This window comes from Myripristis murdjan, chromosome 23, assembly GCF_902150065.1.
Source record: "Myripristis murdjan chromosome 23, fMyrMur1.1, whole genome shotgun sequence".
In the NCBI taxonomy this organism is placed as follows: Eukaryota; Metazoa; Chordata; class Actinopteri; order Holocentriformes; family Holocentridae; genus Myripristis; species Myripristis murdjan.
Window position 1 is genome coordinate 22602770 of NC_044002.1, and position 23268 is coordinate 22626037.

Genomic DNA, 23268 nt, shown 5'->3' on the forward strand with positions numbered 1-23268 from the left:
TGTTACTACAGGTGTGGTTCTGTTACTACAGGTGTGGTAATGTCACTACAGGTGTGTGGTTATGTCACTACAGGTGTGTGGTTCTGTCACTACAGGTGTAGTTCTGTTACTACAGGTGTGGTTCTGTCACTACAGGTGTGTGGTTATGTCACTACAGGAGTGTGTGGTTATGTTACTACAGGTGTGGTTATGTTACTACAAGTGTGTGGTTATGTTACTACAGGTGTGGTTCTGTCACTACAGGTGTGCTTATGTTAGTACAGGTGTGCTTATGTCACTATAGGTGTGGTTATGTCACTACAGGTGTGCTTATGTCACTACAGGAGTGTGTGGTTATGTCACTGTAGGTGTGGTTATGTTACTACAGGTGTGGTTATGTCACTACAGGTGTGCTTATGTCACTACAGGAGTGTGTGGTTATGTCACTGTAGGTGTGGTTATGTTACTACAGGTGTGGTTATGTCACTACAGGTGTGTGGTTATGTCACTACAGGAGTGTGTGGTTATGTTACTACAGGTGTGTGGTTATGTCACTACAGGAGTGTGTGGTTATGTTACTACAGGTGAATGGTTTTGTCACTACAGGTGTGGTTATGTTACTACAGGTGTGTGGTTATGTTACTACAGGTGTGCTTATGTCACTGTAGGTGTGGTTATGTCACTGTAGCTGTGGTTATGTTAGCTGAGGGCCTAAAGTAGAGGGATGTCTAACCTGGTGGTTTCCAACCCGTTCCTCAAGGCCCCCTGTCCTGCAGGTTTTTGTTCCAGCTCTGCTCTTTCACACCTGTTCCGTTTAAGGGCTTCATGCTGATTGGCTGAAACAGATCTACCTGAACAGGGCATGCATGAAGGTGCATGGGCCTTAATTGGGTCAGGTGTGCAAAAGTAGAGCTGGAACCAAAACCTCAAGGACAGGGGGGGGGGCTTGGGGACTGGCTTAGGAACCACTGGTCTAACCCATTAAATTAGGAAAAGTCATGAGGCAAAAACACCTGATCCCAAAGATAACAGGAGGGACAAATGTGAATATAAAATAATTAAAGGACAAATGAGGACAAGCAACTAGCCTGACCCACCTCATCCCGCTTCACTACACAGCCTCAAGCCCCAGAGGAAGAACTGGACGGCAGGAAGAGTTTACCCCCAACCTGTGCAGTCGAGATGATGGACGGAGACAAACTCCACGCCCGGTGCACCTCGGAGGTCTTTGGCCGACGCCAACAGGAGGATACGCTGCATGAGGAGACGGTGGGTATATACCTGTGACAGGTGGCTGTCAAATTAAAGGACAAAGCAACACAGGGTGGCCTCCAGACCAGCTTCACTGCTCCTGGGCGGTGATTCTCCCGGTCTCTGTAACTCTGCTGGGGGGATGGAGCTTCACTCTGCCAAAGGATCCTGCACACTGAGGGGAATATTATATTATAGCAGGGCTGCAGTATAAAGCCTTTATTACAAAGACAAATGCACTTTTGAGAGTTGAGTGGCGCCGGTCTGCAGAGATGTGGGGGAAACGTTCACTGCAAATCAATACAAACTTCAGAATAGAAATTTTTTGACAAGCGCAAAGCGGCCCCACCTGCTGTGAAGCGTCTAATCTGCTGGAAATATAAATACAATCCAGGCTGAGTCACGTTGGCCAGTGGTGGCGCCCCCATCAGGTCGTCCATCAGACTGTAAAAATGAAACCTGGCCGGCTGGTTTGGACTTTTATTCTTATAACAGGCAGCCTTCAGACTTTTCCAGCAGCTTTGTGATTTGCTCGATGGTTGGGTCTTTTCACACAACTTGTTTGAACGTCTCGTGGTTCCCAGCCTTTTGATCAACAATCCTTTAAAGATTTCGTCTTTACAACAAGAAAGTTGTCATCAGCCACAGAGCTGTTGTGTTTCTGTCGCTCCCGGAAACTCATCACGTCACCTGATGTTCCCCCGATGTAGAACAAACATGAGCAGAGAGAAAGGATTTATTCCAACCAGAGAGAAACCATCAGATTAAGAGTTTGCATGGATATTCGGCGCCAATATTTACCTTTTGAACAGATTATCAAAGGTTTACAGCAGCCCTGTCAACCTGATTGAAAAGTCCTGATCAGGCCAGTCTCTTCTGACTGAGGTGGTCACATGAGGCATTTTTATTCTGATTGGGTTATTAATCTTAAAATTAATAGTGGATTATTAGGGTCCCTGTAAATGCAGCTAGTGAATGGATGAAAATTGTGCAAATCATTTGCTGTGGCCTTTGCACTCGTCACTTCTCAAGCCAGCTGAACACCTGTGTGGGAGGTTTTGGAGTGATGTGTTAGACGCGACAGACAGCAAAACACCAAATGAGGGAATATCTTTGGAATAACGGAGCTCCGTCCCTCCGGTGGAGCTTCAGAAACTTGGAAAATCTGTGCCAAACAGGAGCGGTCGGGCTGTCCTAGCGGCTCGCGGTGGCCTAATAACTCACTGAAACACCTTGTTGGACTTTCCTTTAATTTGTCGCCCATCTGTGTGTCTGAGAAAGCTGTTTTGTCATCTCATAGTTCAGGCAAACGAGGCAGTGGAGGGCAAGAGACACCAAGAACTTCAACCACGGCGGCCCAAGAGATAACGAATGTAAAAAACAGGCCCGCCAGCGCTACCGCTGTTTTTATAATGTGAAATACACTAAAGCCAGAATGACTGGTGACAGGTTGGCAGTGAAGCAGGAGGCAGACGACAGGGATGAGGGAGAGGTGGAGTGTCGGGCTACGAAGCCGACGAGCTGTAAGGGGTCAAAGAGCAAAAAGAGCAGAGAGGGAGACGCCGGAGGACGGGCACAGTCCCCGGGGACGGAGGACATCAGCAGGCAGAGGGAGTCGCAGAGAGGTGAGGGAAACAAAACAGGCGGTCAGGAGACAAACACGTCCGCGGAACAGGCCGGGCCGTCCGCAGAGGAAGCAGAAAGGACTGGCGGCGGGAGTGACGGGGGAGAGGACGGCACCCCGGGGAAATGTGGTTTGGGAAGGAATGGAACGGAGAAAACTGTGTTTTTTACGGGAAAGGAGCAGAGGACAAACAAAACGCACAAGAGCCACAGTGCAGAGGAGGCACAGACAACTCCGAGAAAGGATGACAGTGACTTGAGAGAAGTGAGGACTTCCCAACAGATGGCACTGGAAAATGAGCGCTCAGGTATGCAGGGTGAGCAGTTCCCAGTCAGTTCTGTTGTTATTCTCTTAGCTCATTCACTGATTCATTGATTCATTTGCCATAAGGCTAGTAGATATGCTTCCTCTCCACTGTATGCCATGTTGTCTTTGTGCGTTGAAACTTGCTTTGTAGTTTGTCTTACAGATGTGGAGCACAAGGAGCATGCAGGGAATGAGGCTACAGGGCAGGAAGCCACAGACAGGAGTGAAACAGCTCAGGGACCGAGGGACTCGCAGCCTCGGTGGAGACACGAAGACAAGCAGCAGTGGGACGTTTGGGAGGAGAAAACCAACGAGCTGAAGCCCAGGGGCCGAGACGATAGAGGGTTCGCCGCGAGGGAGCAGCGAGGACAGAGGCACGAATCAAGGAGCCGAGTCCAGAGCAGGTGGACCAGAGGAGACACCGTAAGGTCCCAGACGCTCAGAAACAGATACAGGTGGCGGGCGGACGGGGAGAGTCGCGGCAAAGCAGGAGGTGCAGGGCCAGGGGAGAGCGAGGCAGGCGGAGAGAAGAGTGCAGGTGAGGAACGGAGCCAGCTGACTCGTGGAGGAGGGAGGTTTCACGCCTCAGAGGTCGAAGAGGAAAGCCGGCAGGGGAGCGGCAGGAGCAGCCCGCCGAGGCTCACAGGTGAGAGGAGCGGTGAGAGGAAGACGACACGCTCGGCACCCTGCGGCAAAACGTGGCGTCACATCGGACGGGACTGTGCACTGCGTTTGTGCTCGCTGTCATTCCCTCCACGAGGTCAAAACACCGACTTTAAACTGAGCCGCTCGGTTCATTTAACATAACATGAAGGAACATAAAACATAAAATGAAGGAAAAAACATTCCTCTGGCCGTCACCTCGCTTCTTGTCATTTGATGAATTCAGATCCCGTGCTTCAGTGAGCAGGGAATCTGACAAACTCATTTTTATTCAGTTTCTAGTTCGATATGCGTCTTTCCAAATACCTCTATAAATAACTTTAACTGTATACAAAGATATAAAATAAACTGGCCATGGAGACATCACAGATATTGAATATATTCCTGGTTATTTTGATAGGAGAGGAATAAATTGTAAATTTTTTCTCTCACACATTGTAGTTCATGGAGTAATAAAGGCACCCTCCCATGGAGAGGTATGTCAGAAAGCCTGAATTAACAGACTGCACAGCTGCACACTATTCGTCTGTTTATTTAACCATTTAACTGTGCAATAATTTCATACCTGTTCAACAGTGCAGTATCCCTGTATATACACTAAATATATAGGTATACCTTGTAGATATCGTCATTTTCTTATTTCTGTATTTACTGTTGTAATATTCTGTAGGATTAATGCAAATTTGTAGACAGAATGCACATGTTGCACATACTTTTTTAATAGCTAGGCTGCACAAGTAGGATAAATGCACACACTTATTGGTAGTACAGATACTTTTTTGACAAAAGACACATTTTCAGATTTCTTATTGACTTTGGTGTTTCTCATCATTTTTCTCTTGAGAATATGAGCAAATGACCCGGTTTGGGATCGATAAAGTATCTCTGATTCTGACTCTGACAAAGGGTAAATGTAATGTACATTTTCAGTGTTTTGGCTGTATGACAAAGATAATGAAAAAGATAATCAGGGTATACAAGGTTTTTAAAATTCACTTCTGGCTGAAGGGGCTAACTGTAGCCTACGAGGTCCGTTTCTGTCAATCTGTAAAAGTCACGAACAAAGACATAACGACAGTGTTTACAAAAAGATGAAGCGTTGAGTCATTAAAACTGAAATTAGTGCAAAAGAGAGAAATGCAGCAAAAACAAAACAAACCCAACTAAAAGAAGAAATAAAACAAAAACAATCCAATCCACTTTATTTATATAGCACAATTTAACAAACACAAGCTTTTCCAAAGTGCTGCACAGCAAGATAAAACACCACAAAATAGCACAACAAAAGCAGAATAAAAAGGTAAAAAACACAGTAGGATAACACGATAAAATAAGATAAGATCAATTAAAATAAAATCAGATAAAGTAAATAATAATAATAATAATAATAATAATAATAATAATAATAATAAAACAAAATAGGATAAAATAAATAAAATATATAAAAATATTAAAATAAAAATAATAAAATAAAATAAAATAATAATACAATTATAATTTTAATAGAATAAAATAATGTAAAATGCACTGCCCGCACAGCATAAAAGAAAAAAACATGCACACATAAAAACAAGCGTAAACAAATATATGACAGTAAACTGATTGAGTAAAAATGACAATATTGCGTAAGTTCATTGTTTGATAGCTTTTTTTTGTTGTTGTTTTGTGAGGCAGAAACTGCAGACATGAATACAAAGGCCCTGCGTTCCAAATCGCATACTTATACTTTTTACTTTTAGTATGTACTGCAGCTGCCCTTACAAAGTATGCAGTTTAGTATGTATTGGGACATACTAATTCTTTTTTTCCCTACTAAATAGTATGGTAGTATGGGTATTGGAACGCAGTGAGGGTTTTTTTTTTTTTTTTTTTTTTTTTCTTGTGCGCGGTCTGCGGTGTCACATGATGAGCCGCGCGGCGCTGCTCCCACGTGACCGTCGCAGAACGAACGCGTTCAAATTTTCCCTCCAAGTTTGCCGCCCGGACCCATTAGGGCGAGGGGGACTTCCGCTTCCTCCCACAATCCGTGTCGCTTCCGGGTGACCACAAGACTCCTCCAGCGAGCCGACGTTATCTGAACGCTGTCAACAACAAAAAACAACCAGCCGCCGAACGGTTCAGCTCCAGCCAGACGAGACGCGCAGAGAAATGCATATCAAAACAGGTAGGACGGCTCGGCTCGGCTCGGCTCCGGCCTCTCTGTGGGCGCTAGCCGCGGCGCTAGCCCGTTAGCCGCCTGCTCGCCGTTTTGAATGGAGGCTTACGAAACTTCGGCTGCGGCTCACCGCGACGCTGGGCGGCCGCCGGCTCTCAAAAACGGTGAAGTAAAGATTTTCCACACGGCCGCGGGCTTCGTCGCCGTGTTTCGCTCTCGTCCGGCCGGGTCGCCGCCGTGAGAGCCGGCCGGGCGAGCGGCAGCGTCACGCCGGAGCCGCCGTGTCGTAACGCCGCTCGCTCGGCTAAGTCCGCTAGCGCCGCGCCGCCGCCGCTCGCGAGCCGCCGGTGTCGCAGCCGTGATTCACAACATTTTGATAGTCGCGTGACAAACATGGCCGGAGACAGCTCTTTTCTTTTTTCTCCTACCTCTTTTCCTTTTCCTTTCTCTCTTTTTTTTTTTCTTTTGAATTTTTTTTTATTTTATTTTATTATTTTATTATTATTATTTTATTTTTATTTATTATTTTTATTTTATTTTTTATTTATTATTTATTATTATTTATTTTTATTTATAATTTTTATTTTATTTTTTATTATTTATTTTTATTTTATTTTATTTTTTTTATTTTATTTGTCACTCCACGCATAACAATACATATTTACAAACATACAAGGGGTACTAGGTGCCATGAGCAAAAAAAGAAATAACCAACAGAAAAAGGATTTTACAGATCACTTCCACAAAATTTCTCCACGATAGCATATGTTTTAGCAGCTTTCTGATTTTTAATGTCTTTAATTGTGGCAGCATAACGTAGCACTTCTTTTCTAAAAAGTACTAAATTGTTTGGTTTAGATTTGGCCCATTTGTTTTTATGGATATGAAATTTTCCCAAACTCAAAATGAACTGACAGAAAAAACATATATCTTTCTCTACAGTCTGATCATCAAAATAAATTAAAATGTTTTTTTTTTTTTCCTGAAAAATGATCGTTCTTCCTGTATTTCTTTGTACAAAATGCTGGACATCTTCCCAGAAAGTTCTGCTGTATGTGCATTGATAAAATAATGAATTTTTAATTTAAGTTTTTCGAAATTTCCGTCACGGTTCCCGATGACGTCTGGCGACTCTGGACCGTAAACCGGGGCTGTGTCTCTTGGTCTCTGGGTCTGGATAACATTAATACCCCTCCTGTTCTCTTTGGGGTCACCTCGACCCCCGGCGGTGTTTGTGCAACGTCTCCAAAATACACAATTAACGCTTTTCTTTTTTCCTTCAGCAAGCAAGAAAACACGCCTGTGTATATACAACATAATTACCTTGTATTTGGTATGTTGCGTGTCCTGTTTTATTAGAATCATCTTCAGGAGGTTTAAAGTACTCGAGTTAAATTGACCCAAATTGGATTAAAAAAAGTTAGTAAATCTGTAAGGAACTGAAACTTGGTGATATGGTGGCCACTGGTGACCGACTGTTTTCAGCTTTAAAATGTGAAATCTGATCTGCTGCTCGGTTTTGACCGTGTGATTATCAGACACCTGGGAGTTTTGCTGTTGTGGCTCGATCCCTCCATTTTAAAGCAAACTGAACTTTGGTATATTGTTGGGTTGTGTAGTTGATGTGGGTGGTTTGAGTTGACATGGTGGGGAAATATCTTGATTAGTGACTCTGGGCTGATAATCCACAGCACTTGATTTGTACCTCTCATTTGACTGAAGTAGTGTGGAAAAACAGGTCCCAAGTATGTGCTATCATTTCAGGCGATTAGATTTTCTAACCAGATTCAGACAAGAACAGGCATGACTTGAGACGGTGTTTCCTCCCTTGCAGGTACATGGGAAGCCAGCAACACTGTGTGTGAGTCCGACGCCTTGTGTGACCCAGCAGTCCTCGTTTCAGCCACCAACTCAGAGCCGCACATACGCAACCGCCGCCTGTCCCCCGGCTCGGGCAACTGTGGAGGCGGAGGGGGTGGAGGGTGCATCACCGGGGGCGACCAGCAGCCCCGACAGCTCTCGCCCGGGACCCCCGAGGGCGACCTAAACGGACCCGCACACGCTTTTGCCTTCCGCAGGGAAAAGGAGCGCAGGGGTCAGCACAAAGGCCGCGGCCTTCGCAGGGAAAGCCAGAAGGGGGTCGGCCGCGCGGGCGACCGGCCCCCGAAGGCAAACCAGAAGGAGCGGTGGGTGGAGGACAGTCTGTCGCTGCTCAAGCCCCCACCCGCTTTCCCGGTGCAGGACAGCCCCGCCAAGCTGCAGCCCGCCGTCAGCTACGCCTCCAAGGTGAAGGCGGGGGCCGCGGGCGGGGGTCTGGAGGAGGACCGGCCCGCCATCGGAGTGCTGCTACAGAACCAGTGGGGTCTCAGTTTCATCAGCGAGGCGAGGCCGTCCGCGGCCTCCGGCCCGCCGCCTCAGCCCACGGACGCAAAAGAGTCACCCGGCTCGCAGCAGGAGGCAAGCTGCACTTTCCTGCCTCCTCAAGAAACGCCCGCTCCAGTCGCTACCTCGGTCAGCCTCGGCCCGCGCCCAGAGGCAGAAGAGAGCAACGGAAAGCTGCTGCTCAGCTGTCGCCATCTAGTGGAGGCTTTGAATTATCACAGTCGAGGTGAGGGCCTCCAGGAGCATTCGAGACAGTCTGGGTGCTTCCACTGTGTGTGTTTTTTACATTTTAAAGCCTTTTCTCTGTGTGACTTCTAACTGTGATTATCTGTTGGTCCTCCGCAGAGTGGAATGCTGTCTGTAACAAACAAAGAGGTGAGTCGACTCGCACAGAAACTGGTCAGTGTTGCCACGCCACTTCACACAGACAATGGTGCAAACAAGAGGTGCAACTAAGAACAACCCTTGCTCTGTTGTCGGGTCACAGTGTCTTTAGTCTCGCAGTTAAAACGAAGCGACTCCACACTGGATAAACATGTTTTGCTTTGCTTTGCGATGTGAACTGGCAGATTGCAAAACAAAAGCAGCACGGCACCTTGAGGCTTTTCTGACCCGCGTGTTTCCTCTCAGAACGCTCCACTCAATTAGTAGGGAGGAAAAATTCACTAAGTAGAAACTCTAAATTATTTCCTGTTACTCTCTGGCTCTGCTCAGTGTTGCATGACGTTGACATCAGAATCCAAAAGACAGTTTTGTCGGTGTGCATGCGCTGCGAATATTTCACTCAGCGTGTGTGGAGGTTTTTCACCGTCTGGAGAAACAGATTGGCCAAATCACTTCACACGTATCCATATGTGTGACTGGTCACTGTAACCATGATCACCATGAGCTGTTTCCACTGTAACATGTTTGCTGGCGAGTCATGAAATTTGAAAGTGTGTGGAAACTTGAGAGAATAACTTTATGTTGCATTAACACAAAGCAGACCAGACTCTGGACCAGTGTTCCCCAACTCAGTCCTCAAGGACCGCCTGTCCTGCAGGTTTTGGTTTCAGCTCTGCTCTTTCACACCTGATCCATTTAAGGGCTTCATGCTGATTGGCTGAAGCAGATCTACCTGAACAGGGCGTGCATGAAGGTGCATGGGCCTTAATTGGGTCATGTGTGCTAAAGTAGAGCTGAAACCAAAACCTGCAGAACGGGGATCTTGAGGACTGGGTTGGGAACCTCTGCTCCAGACAGTTTGGTAATGGTAATGCGTTGTTATCGATATGTAGTTGTTCATTTGGGAAATAATTATCCAGAATTTTCAGCGGGTTTAAGATGTTATTCCTTCTCACTTTTATTATTTAAGGTCAGCTGGTCTGAATTTATTTAAATTCAATTTGATGACGTTGTGGAAGGACCCATGTGACCCCTGAGAGCAGCGTGACAGGAACTACTGTTTTGCCTTAATTTGATTGACAGTCAGAGCGTTTGGTGGGGACGAAGTCTGCTAGTGTTAAAATTTTGTCTCAGAGTCTGTAGCTGCTGCTGCTGCACATGAATACATTTTAGCAACATTTTGATGCCTGACAGGGAGTCGTGTTTTTCATTGTGTTTTGTCTTTTTTTGTGTTTATTTCAGATCCAAAAAAGGTGGTCTGGTACAAGGACAACCTGGAGCAACCAGCCTAGCAGTGTGAGACACTCGATGCGCACACACACCAGTACATACACACACACACACACACACACACACACACACACACACACACACACACACGCACACGTTAACACAGAAAGATGGACAGATTTTTAAGTCCCCCTACACAAACACACACACACACTGCACTCAGGATGATGTCTTCACACAAAGCCACACTGAGACACTTTGGACTAACTCCTTTGAGATCTTACAGCAATGGACTTTTTTTAACGCCTTACAGAAGCCTGCCTTAATTAATCGGACCTGTTTTCATCGCCTCTCATAATGACTTTTTAGCTTGTTCATGTAGAACTGGTCTTTTTTTTTTTTTTTTTTTTTTAAACAACAATCTTTAAGGAGCTGTCATTTAATTTTTTCTCTCCCTTGAAGCTGCAGTTTTAGCCACCTCCTCCCCCCCCTCTTCTGTCCTCTGTAAAGCGAGTGGTCAATCAAGCACTTTGTAAAAAAATCCGTTGTTGTGACCAATCCTTGTGTGCGATCAACCCTCTGCGGAGTGATTTTTTTTTTTTTTCTTTTTAAGTATAAACCAGAAGAATGTCTTGTACCTGCTTCTATTTCACCGTTATTGTACACAGAGGACTCTGTAACGTCGTCTTCAGTTTACAGAAGGGTGCGGTCAGCAGCACAGTAGAGTTCACCCTTTACCCCCCCCGTCATCTTAATGCTGTCATATCGTTTTGTTTTTCTCATCGTTCCCTGATCGGGTGAATATTATTCATGAATCCATAAGGGATCTCACATGTTCATTATGTTGATTTTTTTTTTTTTCTTTTGGAAAGTGAAATATATCAAATAAAAAAAAATTACACTGGAGGAAGAATGTAAGTGAACAGTATTGCTTAATAAAAATGAATAAACTTGATGCGCACTGGTCTGTTTATTTGACGTTTTGCAATTCAAATTTATTGGCATGTTGAAGGTCGACAGATGAAAAATGTATTCATGTATCACAAAGTGTTAACAATATCACCTGCCACACAACTTCAGGTTTAAAGGAATACTCTGATGTTTTGGGCGTAATACCCCTTTTTCCAGCTTCTCCAGACTGAGACAAGATGTTTGATACCGTTTTCACCTCTGCACGTAGCATTTTGTGTTAGCTTAGCATAAAGACTGGAAGTCTATGGGAGTTGTTAGCCTGGCTCCATCCAAGTGAAAAAATAAACCTCACAGCAACTCTGAAGTGGTCTTATTTACACAGTGTGTGTTGTGCATTTGAACACAACTCTTAGATTTTTTATTTTTTTTATTCCAAGGTGTATTTCAAATCCACATGATCCACTGTGTACATCAGACCACTTCAGAGCTGCTGTAAGGTTTATTCCTTCACTTTGACGGAGCCAGGCTAACGACTCCCATAGAGTTCAAGTGTTTATGCTAAGCTAACAAGCACTGCTACCCATAGGAATCAAACCACTTGACGTACAGAGGTGAGAATGGTATCAAAAACCTTGTCTTTGCCCAAATGTTGAAATATTCCTTTAAAAGCACACAACAAAGGCAGACATGGAGTTTTTCGCTCATATCAATGTAACAGCACAGGATTATACCATGTGAACACATCAGATTTAAACATCTGAGGGCAGAGTGATAAGGATTTTTGACTTTTTTCATACCATTAAAGGTGGCTGTGAGAGACATAATGGAAGCTGTTTCCCTTTTATATTTAACGTTAACTAGGCAAGACTTTCAGCTTAAATTAAACACAGGTGCCTGGGCAGAAAAGAGCATCAACATCCCAACAAACACATGAATCCCCGTCGTCAGATCAGCCTGAGATGGAAAATATGTTTCTCCCACCACCACCACCACCCCGCCTCACGCTGAGGTCAAGGAGCTTCAGCTGGCGAGTTACCAAAATAAAACGTGTTACAAAATGAAACCGTCTCCAATCCCAACAATGAAATTTTGCTTCAAATGACCATAACCACAGTGTTTTCCACACAGGTGTTTTTTTTTTTTTTTTTTTCTAACTGTGCTTTGTGGGATCCTCGTCTGCAGCCTGCAGTTTTTTTTCCTCCCAAACTCCAGCCATCTCTCGCTCGCCTCACGCAGCGTTTTTAACAAAATGTCTAGTTCTGCGGGGAGACTTTGAGCGTGCGGTTCTCCTTGAAGGCCGCGACAGTCGCGACAGACCTGCTGCGAGGCGTCGGCCGGCACGTCGCTCAGTCTCTCCACGTCACCTCCACCTCGTCCGTCCTGTACCTGAGGGAAAATTTAAGACGTCCAGAGGAGACACTATAATACAAACACCACATGCAGACGTACCACAAATTTGACCAAAGATATGTTCTGTGTTTATTTTTATTTTAGTTCATTCTGTAAACACACAATATTGTTTCAGTTCGTCTTTGTCTTGTTGTCCAGTTTTTATTATTTCAGTTGACTAATTTTTGTCTCATTTTAATTATCTTTGTGAGGATCACTCCACTATTTCTGTTGTTATTACTTATTAGCTGGTTTTAAGCGTGTTACAGTCAGATATTTTTTGGTTTTGTTTCGTTAAAATATTCCCATAACAGGACTAGTTTCTTAACTGGAATTTTCCATTTTATTAATTCAAGGCAGAATGCGTAGGATTTGTCTTTGGGGTTTGTAAACGCAACATTCAAAGTCAGAGATTTCTTTTTTTCCCACAGTGTTTGTGGGCGATTTTCGTAGCTTCCTATTGGATGTCATGCTGTCAATCTGGCACTGTGCTGTGTTGTGATTGGCTGGGAGCGACACACCCGCTGTCCAGGGGGCTGTACTACGAAGGAGGCTCAACATATATAGCCAGGCTTTGTGTTTCTACTTCAGCGAAAAATGGACCGTTCACGTGCTGCATATTTCACGTAAGAGGAGCAGCTTGTCCTCATGGAAAGCTATGAAAATTTTTAAAAAATAAAATTAACGCTAAGAGCAACACTGTGGCCGCAAATAAGGCGAGAGAGGAGAGCTGGCGATTAATTTCAAAGGAAGCACAAAGGTTGGGGATTCTGTCACTGTTATAGCCATTTTAAATAATTACTGCAATATTCATTCAGTATTATGAATTTTAGTTTAGAAATATGTAACTTCAGTAGCCTTATGGGAGTGTTGCCTAGGAACTGGAGGTAAAGCCTGAGGTTAATTAAGTCAGGTGACTGAAGGTGTGTGGGTGAGTCTAGCAGTGTCGGTTGGTTACCATGGTTACATGACAATTTTGACCACTATTTACGCTGCTTAGAGCTCCTTGTCAGTAGTTTAAGATAGGCTAATTGTTCGTTACATTTGAAGTTTAACTAGAATTATGGAGCCATTTCTGTTGATGTTTGTTTGCTCCTTTTTTTGTTAAATCTTTATTTCTAAATGGGAATAAGTGGCGTTTGGAGTGCGTTTGAATCACCACGGGCTGCTCCCGTCCAATCAGCACCTTCGGATGCCGTGACAGTCACCGTTATAATATAAGGGGTTTCCTTTGAAAAAAAAAAAGTAGCCTACTATAACAAAGTCTGTGATACAACGGAATATTTATAACAAACGTGAAGTCTGTGCACCACTAATAGTATACCTGCATTGTGCATATGTGCCACCAATCACCGGACAAAAATTACTTTGTGATTTCACCTGGGTGAGATAGCGCCGCTTTTATAGCCGGGCGGGTTAAACTTAGCTTAGCATAAGTTACCATGGTGATCTAGCCGGGTTAAAAGAGAGCCACCTCCGTGTTATAGTCCAGTCATTTTATGAAAAAACCAGAGGACAAATTGCAAGAGAAGCAAACTCAACTGATTTTGGATCCTCAGTTTGTCCTGAGTGAGGGGAAAAAGTCCCAAGAAATCCCATTGGTGGAAAGTTTTGAAAATCACCTATTTATGACCCTATAATACCAAAAAACACTATTTTTAACACACAGGGGAAAGGGGTTCAACATTTTACTTTCAGATATCACTATAAAAATTCACAAGTTGATTACACACACAAAGACAAGAAAAAAAGTCAATTACAAGCTCTTTGAATTATTCTGTTTACACATGCATATCACACATCTGATTTGATATGCGCTAATAAGGAATATAAGGAATAAATGTCAGAACAGATATTTAAACAGTGAATTAAAAGGTTACTATATATATAGTAACCTTGAATTAAAAGGTTATATAACAGTGAATTAAAAGGTTACTATATATATTGTAACCTTTTAATTCACTGTTATATAGTAATCTTTTAATTCAAGGTTACTATATATATAGTAACCTTTTAATTCACAGTTTAAATGTCTCCTCTGGCATTATTATTTTGAGTGACATTTTTGTAGCACCACACTGACATAAAATAAAGAACTCTGCACAATGAATTCTGCAAGAAGGCAGCTGCTTATTTATTTCAGAGTGCCCATCTTTTTGCAAGATTCAAGCAGAGGATTCTTTTAAGTTTCGTCATTTTTCCAACGCGTCTGAATGGAGTTTATGAAAGAGGCACAAGATCAGTGCTGCTACTTCTTCTGATTATTCTGCACTACACAAACTACACAGAGATACACCAAGCCACTACCTCTGTACATGCTTGTACGTTTCATGTTTTGATTTCCTACTTTTCCGGGACTCCCATTGGTGTTTACCTCTGTGTGATCCACGAGTCCGGCAGCTCCGTCACGTGACCTGAGCGAAACATCTCCCAGCCTGCCTGTGCGATCATCGCTCCGTTGTCGATGCAGAATCTGTGAAATTCAACAGATTTAGAAAATAAAAAAATCGTTAGCTGGAAGAAAATTTAGTTTACTGTCTTCAAGAGTTTGACTGACTCAGATTTCTGACATTCTCTAACTTTCTACAGCCAATACTTTGTATAGATATAAAACATTTTAACCATTCATTTAGTATCTATCTATTCATTTTTTCACTGATCTATTTTATAGGCTAATTACATATTCAATCATTTTCGTGCTTAAGATTTACAAGCGTTTCTCTCGGGTTTTTATTCATTAGGACTCAATAAAACAGCATCGTCCTTGGTTTTATGTATTTGGTCATTTTGGGATCATGTACCACTGTACATCAATAGGAGGTCAGTTATGGGGATAAACAGGTTTATTTTGACGGGATGGGCTGCAGAGCAGGATCAGGTGTGTTTACAAAACTAACTAAAGTAAAACAGAAATATCTGGAAAATGTCTTTAGTTTTCGTTTTGGTCAATTTGGTGAAATTAGTCGGCACAACCAGCAGGAGGCGACGTTGGTGCTGATGTTTACTGAGGTTGGCATATTGACATGACTGAGGGTGTACATGTATTCTGATAAACACCGCCCACATTAGAATAATAATAATAAAAAAAAAAAACTAAAACTAATACTGAAACAAATAAAACCCAAAGTAAAACTACACAATATTTTGAAACAATAAAAACTGAACTCAAACGAGCAAACCCACTCGGGAAACGAACTGAAACTGAACTAAACTGAAAACAAAAAGTGAATAAATAAAGAAATAAATAAAAATACAAAACCATAACAACTGCTAGTGCTGACAAAAACAAAAACAAATCTTGAGCTGACACTGATCAGCAGAGATACGACCGTCATTCTGTGCAGTAAAACTTATCGAACATCAGCCGATAGGAAGCCGTAAACCTTTAACATGTCAGTCTGACCAGGTGGGTGTGAGGTTATTACTTTACCGTTCGTCTGTGGCGAACAGCTTGGCTCCTCTCTCCTTGCACATCACGCCCATCATCTCCTGCAGACGCAGATTACCTGCAGAGAAAGCCACAGGTCAGACTCCCTGTGAGGAAATCACCTGAACACTAAACCACACGAGGACGCCTCAAACGCCATCAAGCTTTCATGATTGCCATCAACAGACCGAGCCGTGGTGATTTTGCACATTTCCTGTATAAAATTACGGGATCATTGAAATGATAAAAACCCTTGACAATATTCACTTGATCTTAAAACGGCTTTGTGAAAGAGGTTTCGCTCAGGAAGTCATGAAGACATACAACAGCCATGAGTGGAGGTATTTGATATCAGGAGTCCTTTTCTGGGCTTTGCTTTCACATTTTCTGCTAATCAAACTGCAGCTCCATTAGAAATAACTGGATGTGACATCACACTGCCTGCGTTTGGCCTGTCCTCTACAGAAATACAGAAGAAAAACTAAAATAAATTTAACTCACCTAAAAGATAGTGAAAGATTTAACATTTGAGAAAAAAAATCTACAGGATTTTCTGCACAATTCAAGAAAATGGGCCAAGAAATGCAGCTACATCACAAATAGCTGCTTCTCTGATCGAGGTTTTTTTTACTCACAGCCGACGCCGCCGACGATGAGGACCTCCTGGGAGCCGCAGTGAGCCATGGCCCGCTCCGTGATCTCCACCAGCATGGAGAACAGCGTCTCCTGCAGGGAGGAGACACAGTGCAACACTACTTTCTGTCCGCTATCCAAGGGACATGTTGGACAAAGTTTTGGATGCCTGTTTTTAGCTGGGAGCCTTTGAACTCTGTCGGTGTTGATATTAGATCAAAAGAAAATTAGTAGATTTTAATTATGATTGGTGAGTGATCAGTTAATGAAAGTGCAAAACATTTGCTGGTTATAGCTTCACAAATGCAAATAACTACTTGCTTTTTGGCTGCTAGTAAGACAATAGAGGCAATCTGAAGAGATCACTTTGGGCTCTGGGAACTTATGACAGGCATTTTTCATTCGTTTTAACATTTTATAGATGAAACGATGAATCAATTAATGGAAAAAAAGATAAAAAGCAGAGTGATCAACAGTAATAGTGTGACCGACCTGCAGGGAGAAGCAGAGGTCCTCGGCTGTGCACTGCCCGGACTCCAGCATCTTATGAGCCGCCTCCTAACCAACAAGAGGAAAAGTCTCGTCAGGATCATGAATCTGTGAATCTGTGTCAGAGCTGCAGCCTAAAGCAAAAAAACACTGAAACCTTCCTCTTCAAGCTGCAGCGCACCGTGTCAACAATCAGTCAAAAGGCAGTGAATTAACCACTTACAATTTAGATTTAATTAATTGTTAATCGTCAAATAAATTTAAAGACCCGCTCCTTACACTGATTAACCCTTTACAGACTCATCTCTGTCCGACAAAATTACATATTTAGATGTTTTTCCCATTAAAAATAAAACACCTTCATGTCTTAATATGGCTCAGATGTAACTCAACACCTTTGCTTTCATTTAACACGCAGGTTTATGAACATGCAAATAATCCCCGCCTCTGGGAGTGAACTGTAGAGAGGCGCCTACAAGTGGACATAGCAGAACAGCTGTGTGTTTATGCATCGCTCCCTACAACAGGTTATCAGTCAGCTGACAGCGTGTTGTTAATGTTAGATAAGCCGGCGGTCCTGGTGTAAAGATAAACACCCAGATGTGCTGCAAGGAGGAAACACTTTGAACAGCACAGGCCTTGTTCTGCCTGCCAGCCCAAATCTGGTTTTTTGTCATATCCAGATTGATTTTAGAAAAGCTGGACAGCAAAAAAAAAAACCAAAAAAAAAAAAAAAAAAAACACATGGAATTTAATTTTTTTGCAAATCAGATCCAAAGCACATCTGGAGGAGGTTTGGAATGCGATTCAAATCGGATTTCTACAGATGCGTCTCAGTCTGGACGCTCAGACAGGATTTCAAAAACATCAGTTCAAGGTGGCAGAAGTGCATGATAGCGGCTGCTGTTACCATGGATACGTTAATTAATCTCAGCCTCCCCCGTCGCTGAATTTGTCTGATGCGTCAGAGACGTTCTGGCGAGACGACGGAGCTCCATTTCTCCATTTCCTGCCTCTGTGTTGACAAACCGGCGTGGAGGAACTGACGCCTACGTTGTTACCATAGCAACCCCATGCAGATACATCGGTGACTTCTGGACCGCGTAAATCCGATCTGATCACTTGCTAATAACAAGTAAAGATCTGATCTGAGGAGCAAACCTGATCTGCCTGCAGGCTGAACGAGGCCTCACTCATCTATCACTGCATTACCTAACAATGTAAAGCTACTTTTAACAACTCATAACGTTAAATTACAATGTAAGCTTTATTCAAGATCTGAAACATGCAAATATTGAGATGCTGAGGCTATAATTGGTTACTAGTCTGTGACATAACAATTTTTTTTACATTTCGGGTGACCTATTGGTTAAGGTTAGAGTTGGTTAGGGCTACCATTATGGAAAAGCTGCAGAGAACGAATGTTGCTCAGCTAGTTCCTATCTATACCAGCCTAAAAATAAATAAATAAATAAAAAGGTATGCAACCTGGAAATGGTGTTTTGACCGCCATGAGGCAAAAAGCAATTCTCTATGATAAGCAGAGCACACAGAATACATCACTATAACAGCGGATTTTCTGGCAAAAGACATTAAAAACAGAAAAAAAACACAAATTTAAGTGGAGCGGGTCTTTAAACATCAACTGAATCCGGCTTCACTAAAATCACTAAGGTGCAAAGATTGTCTCCAAAATACTTTGGTCTAGGCAGCAATTTAAAGACCTCACTTTGGGCTGTGCTGACTTTACTTCCGACACCTTTTGGACACCAAATGATCAATCAGTTAACCAAAAAATAAATAAATACACAGATCTGCCAACAATGAAAGTGATCCTGAGCTGCAGCCCTGGTTTCAATGAGGCACCTCGGACAAAAAAAAAAAAAAAAACATCAAAGGATCAGATAATCATCCAAGTGTAGACGTTATGAACGCAGCCAACATGCAGTCCACTCGCCTCAATGTAGGACAAAATCCCCGAAAACGAGACGTCCATGCCTTTGACTGTGTACGGCAGCTCCACATACTGGCTGCCCCTGAAACGGACAGGAAGGAAATTCACCAAAAACACACACAGCAGCTTTTTTTAATCAGGCACTAGAACCCAAAATACGCTCCAGCTGAGGTGTACTAATGTGGGATAAATACGTTTTAAAATTACTCACTTCTTGGCCATCTGCTCGATGTTGTAGCCCGGGCTGGGATCATTGGAGATCTGAGAGAGGAAACGTAAGCGCTAAAGGAAATCCATCACAGGAGAGTCAAACAGCTGATCTACCGAGGAGAAACGCAGCACAAACCTTGATCACTCTGGCAAATCTGTCCAGGCAGTTTCCGACGGCGATGTCGATGGTTTCCCCGAATATTCTGTACCGCCGCTCCGAATAGGCAATCACCTTCACGGAAAAAGAGGAGAAAATGTTGGTGAGACTGGAAAAACAGTGAGAAACAATGGAGAGGCTACGTAATATGTCGCAACTTTATTATCATTATGATGTTTCAAGTCAGCAGATGCTGAGGTTTTGGAAAGCTGATACCAGATACAGATACATTTATTTTTCAAGAAAGTCAGTATTCGATGTCTTTAAATTTGACCATTGTTCAAAAACACCCAAAAAACAAATATCCTGTGTTTTTACCACACCGTAAAATTGAATGCTCAGAGGCAAAAAATCAAACAATGCTGAGCGGATCAGTTCATGGACAACACGTTAACATTTATGATTTCATTGACTGATTAGTTGATTTACTCACTTATCAAGTCAAAATCACAACCATTGTCTGATTCCAGCTTCACTAAGATCACTATGATGCTACAATTCTATTACTTTTCTCCGTTAATATCATTATAAAATTAATACTTTGGGTTTGTTGCAGGAAAATACACCCAGTGGCCACTTTATAATCAAATCTAATCTAATCCAGCTGTTGTGCTATAAAGTTTCCTTTCCTGCTGCCTGTAATGCTCAGGTTTTCTTTAGAGGTGTTCATTCACTTCTATGTTTGGCATTGAGCTCATAGTTAGTGCTGCTGTTGGACTGGACTGCATTTTACTGACAGCTGTTTCCACTATTCTGTCCCCCCTTATTGTATATAAATACGAGGGACAAAAAATTGGAAACCCCTCTCAGTATAATGCAGTCCAGTAGCAGACCTCTGCAAACTACAACCTCAATAATAAACATAGAATTAAAGTGACACATTCTCCACAATGTCAACACAAACTGAACATTATAAACTTTGTTTGAAGGTAGAATTTATGGCAGAGCTGCTGACCTGAACTACATTAGAAGAATGGCTAAGTATGATTTTAAAACACATTTCAGCTCTGCGAGGCTTCATCACGGTGCATCAGTGTGTTGCAGGTTTCCACTCTAAAACAGTACGAGGCTGGTTTCAGGGCCGCGCTCGGCCACACAGACCTGCGTGTTTCCTCCACTGACGTACAGCACGGTCGGGTTGTCGGCGTGCGTGATGAGCCGGCCCATCTCGATGTGTCCGATACAGTGGTTCACCCCGAGGAGCGGCTTCCCCCACAGCTGAGCCACCGTCCGAGCCACCAGAGCCACCGTCACCAGGGGAGCCCCCATACCAGGCCCTGAGGAGGAGGAGGAGGAGGAGGAGGAGGAGGAAGACAAAGAGAGAGCAGCAGTTAGAAATGTAGAATAACGTAATGATGGAGTCCTGATTCATGCCACTATTCCTTTGCCTTGCCTTAGAATAACTGCAGAACACGATGGCTTATTATAAGAAATACAGCAATAATAACAACATTTATTTATACAGCACTTTTCAAAATCAGTGTTGCAAAGTGCAAGGGTTTCAACAAACAATATGGAGTATCAAAACCGAAAGAAGACAAGAAAATTCAAAGAAAATTAAATCTGAGGTAAAAAATCAGGAAAGGCTCTCCGATAAAAGAATGTTTCAAGAAGGGTCTTAAAGAAAATAACTGACTTACTACAAATCAAAAAATAAATACATATGATGATGACGATGACTGTTGTGAAGTGTCCTACTTGTTTTTTTATTGGCTTCAAACAGACTGAGTATCAGATTCTGGCAGCTTCGGTTGCAGACATTTCGATACAGGCTTTCAAATCTCCATGTTGGTTGAACCCCGATCATCTTTTACATGATATTTATTTATTTAATTAGTATAAATGCAGATTGGAAAAAAAAAAAGTTTAGAATGGCAGTGTTCAAAACTGCACTGAGATAAAGACAGAACAGCATGAGGGCTGCACAATATGGACCTCGATATTTAGGCCAGATATCTTAATAATGCTATAATATACAATATGACTTTGAAATTTTATGTGTAGCAACAGTGAAAATTAAGTAATCTTCAAAAAACAGAATAACAATAAAAAGAAAATGCAGTTACTTCCAAGTATTTTATTGATCAGAGCAGACCGAATAACTGTCTTAGGTTAACCCCTAACCCTAAACTTTTTATTGTCAATATCGTTTCCTTTTGAGACATTAATATCCCGATAAAAATATTCCGTTCAGCCTAAAATGCACATGCAAAAGAACATACCTGGGCCTTGCTGTGTAAATAAATACAAAGTCCTATGATGTGGGGCTGGGTGACACATCGATATCATAATTTGAGGCAAGATCTCATCAGTGATTTTGGATATTGTGATATCGAGATAATAATATAAATATAGAAATGTGGACTGTTCTAGGTGTTTTATTATTTGCTATTTCCTGCTGGCATTTATCAGAAAATCTCACTGGGTAAATATTTGGTGAAAGCACTGACAGTCATCCCCATAATATCGTGAAAATATCGAGGTATTTGGTCAAAAATCTTGCGATATTTAATTTTGCCCATGTCGCCCCATGTGCTCTGAACTCTTATTGTGAAGTGCGCTCGGCAGGTCCAGGTGTTACCTTTGGTGTACGCCACGCAGTCGACGTCCGCAGGCTTGAGGCCGGCCTGCTCCAGCGCCTCCTGCAGGACGGTCAGGATCACGGCGCGGTGGTGTCTGGCGGTCTCACTGGGCAGGAAGCCTGACGGGAAGATGAGATGATGTCAGCGCCTGTTTGTGTGGTAAACAAAGAGCGACATCATTTATTATTGTGATTTAAAATAATGATAATAATAATTAGAGTAGCCTGCCTTGGCCCGGTGGTGTGATGTAGGTCCTCCTGGGGTTGGAGAGGACTTCTCCATCCCTGATAATCCCAATCCCGATCTTGTTGGCGCTGCCCTCGAAGCCGATCACCACCGTCATGGCAGCTTACACAACAAAAAAATAAATGATAATATATCGGAAAATACATATGAAAAATATATCATATACATTATATAAAATGTTAAGGCTGATAGTCTCTGCCACTCAGTGCCGGGCATCAGAGACGGTCACAAGGAAACTTTACTTAAAATTATACATTATGAGTATACATCTATTTTATATATACATATTTTATTCGATAGATATTTGCAGATGTATTTCATTAGACACAGAGTCAGTGCAAAGGTCCAAAGGTGAAAGGTCTATAGATGTATTTTAGTATACAGTATTCTATTTTTATTATAGTGTTTTTATTATAGGGTTATTTTCCTATAGGGTATGCAAAAGTTTGTTTTTTTCTAACTTTATTTATTTTGTTAGTTGTTGTGTTTAATTTTTCTAAAGGTATCAATAAAGTACATCTATTTATTTATCTATAGGCGACGATTCCTTACTCCCTTTTCAATGTATTATATTATTGCAATATGTTATTCGTATATATTAATTCATGTGGAGGTTTTTTTCCGTATTAAACATCATCATTCTCTCTGTTAATTATTTATCAATGTTAGTGGAGCCCAGAGGAAGAGTGACTTTCTTAAACCTATATAACTAACTTAGTTAATTAAAAAATAAGCCTAACAAGGAAATTACACTAAACAGTTAAATATACTGACAGTTCATGTCGTGAAAAATATAATTTATTCCCATAAATCTGGTGGATATCCAAGTTTAATGGACCTTTAGCTATTATTTGGAAAACAAGCATAAAACTGCACATTTCAATCTGAACTTTAACGTTATGTTTTTGCCGAAACCATCAGAGAAATAAAGCCCTAACTTTCCCAGTCAGCATCACAAACTCAGGCTTTAATACTTTGGTAAAAACCAAAACATTAGCAGTTCGTTAGCCGCGATGCTAACAGAGACAGCAGCCAGTCCGCCTAAAACTACAGTTTTCAAACCTTTTAGAAGAAAATAATTCACGGCTTAACAAACTACCTCGCTCGTCGCTGCCTTGCAGTCGCTCACATCAACCCAAGTCGAGCAAAAAACAACTTTAATTTGCAGTTTCGTTCACTCACTTCGGCTAAATTTGGTAACTCCACTCTGCCGTGCAGCCCGGAGGACCCAAAACAATGGCAGGTGTCACCACTGCCTTACAAAAAAAAAACATAAATATCCATCTCTATTCACT

General features: G+C 42.3%; 3 protein-coding genes across 4 annotated transcripts; 2 read left to right on the plus strand and 1 right to left on the minus strand.

Moving 5' to 3' along the window:
* Positions 1-1161: 1161 nt before the first annotated feature.
* LOC115355601 (golgin subfamily A member 6-like protein 2) lies at positions 1162-3967 on the plus strand. The gene is made up of 3 exons (XM_030046456.1): positions 1162-1248; positions 2531-3170; positions 3312-3967. The coding sequence occupies exons 1-3, from the start codon at positions 1162-1164 to the stop codon at positions 3965-3967; spliced, it is 1383 nt and encodes a 460-aa protein (XP_029902316.1).
* Positions 3968-5799: 1832 nt separating this feature from the next.
* Positions 5800-10929, plus strand: LOC115355496 (uncharacterized). The gene is made up of 4 exons (XM_030046328.1): positions 5800-5987; positions 7813-8586; positions 8706-8735; positions 9987-10929. The coding sequence occupies exons 1-4, from the start codon at positions 5972-5974 to the stop codon at positions 10034-10036; spliced, it is 870 nt and encodes a 289-aa protein (XP_029902188.1). The 5' UTR covers positions 5800-5971; the 3' UTR covers positions 10037-10929.
* A 463-nt stretch (positions 10930-11392) lies between these two features.
* On the minus strand, positions 11393-23224 carry osgep (O-sialoglycoprotein endopeptidase). 2 transcript variants are annotated; one of them, XM_030045600.1, is made up of 12 exons: positions 23156-23224; positions 21956-22075; positions 21727-21846; positions 20247-20422; positions 19125-19220; positions 18990-19039; positions 18782-18860; positions 16828-16893; positions 16338-16428; positions 15706-15781; positions 14650-14748; positions 11393-12272 (listed from the first exon to the last, which is right to left on the minus strand). In XM_030045600.1, exons 2-12 carry the CDS (start codon positions 22068-22070, stop codon positions 12233-12235), a joined length of 1008 nt encoding a protein of 335 aa, XP_029901460.1. In that variant the 5' UTR covers positions 22071-22075; positions 23156-23224; the 3' UTR covers positions 11393-12232. The 2 variants fall into 2 exon arrangements, with proteins under 2 accessions (XP_029901460.1, XP_029901461.1); XM_030045601.1 differs by having other exon boundaries at positions 23073-23215.
* Between the last annotated feature and the right edge of the window lie 44 nt (positions 23225-23268).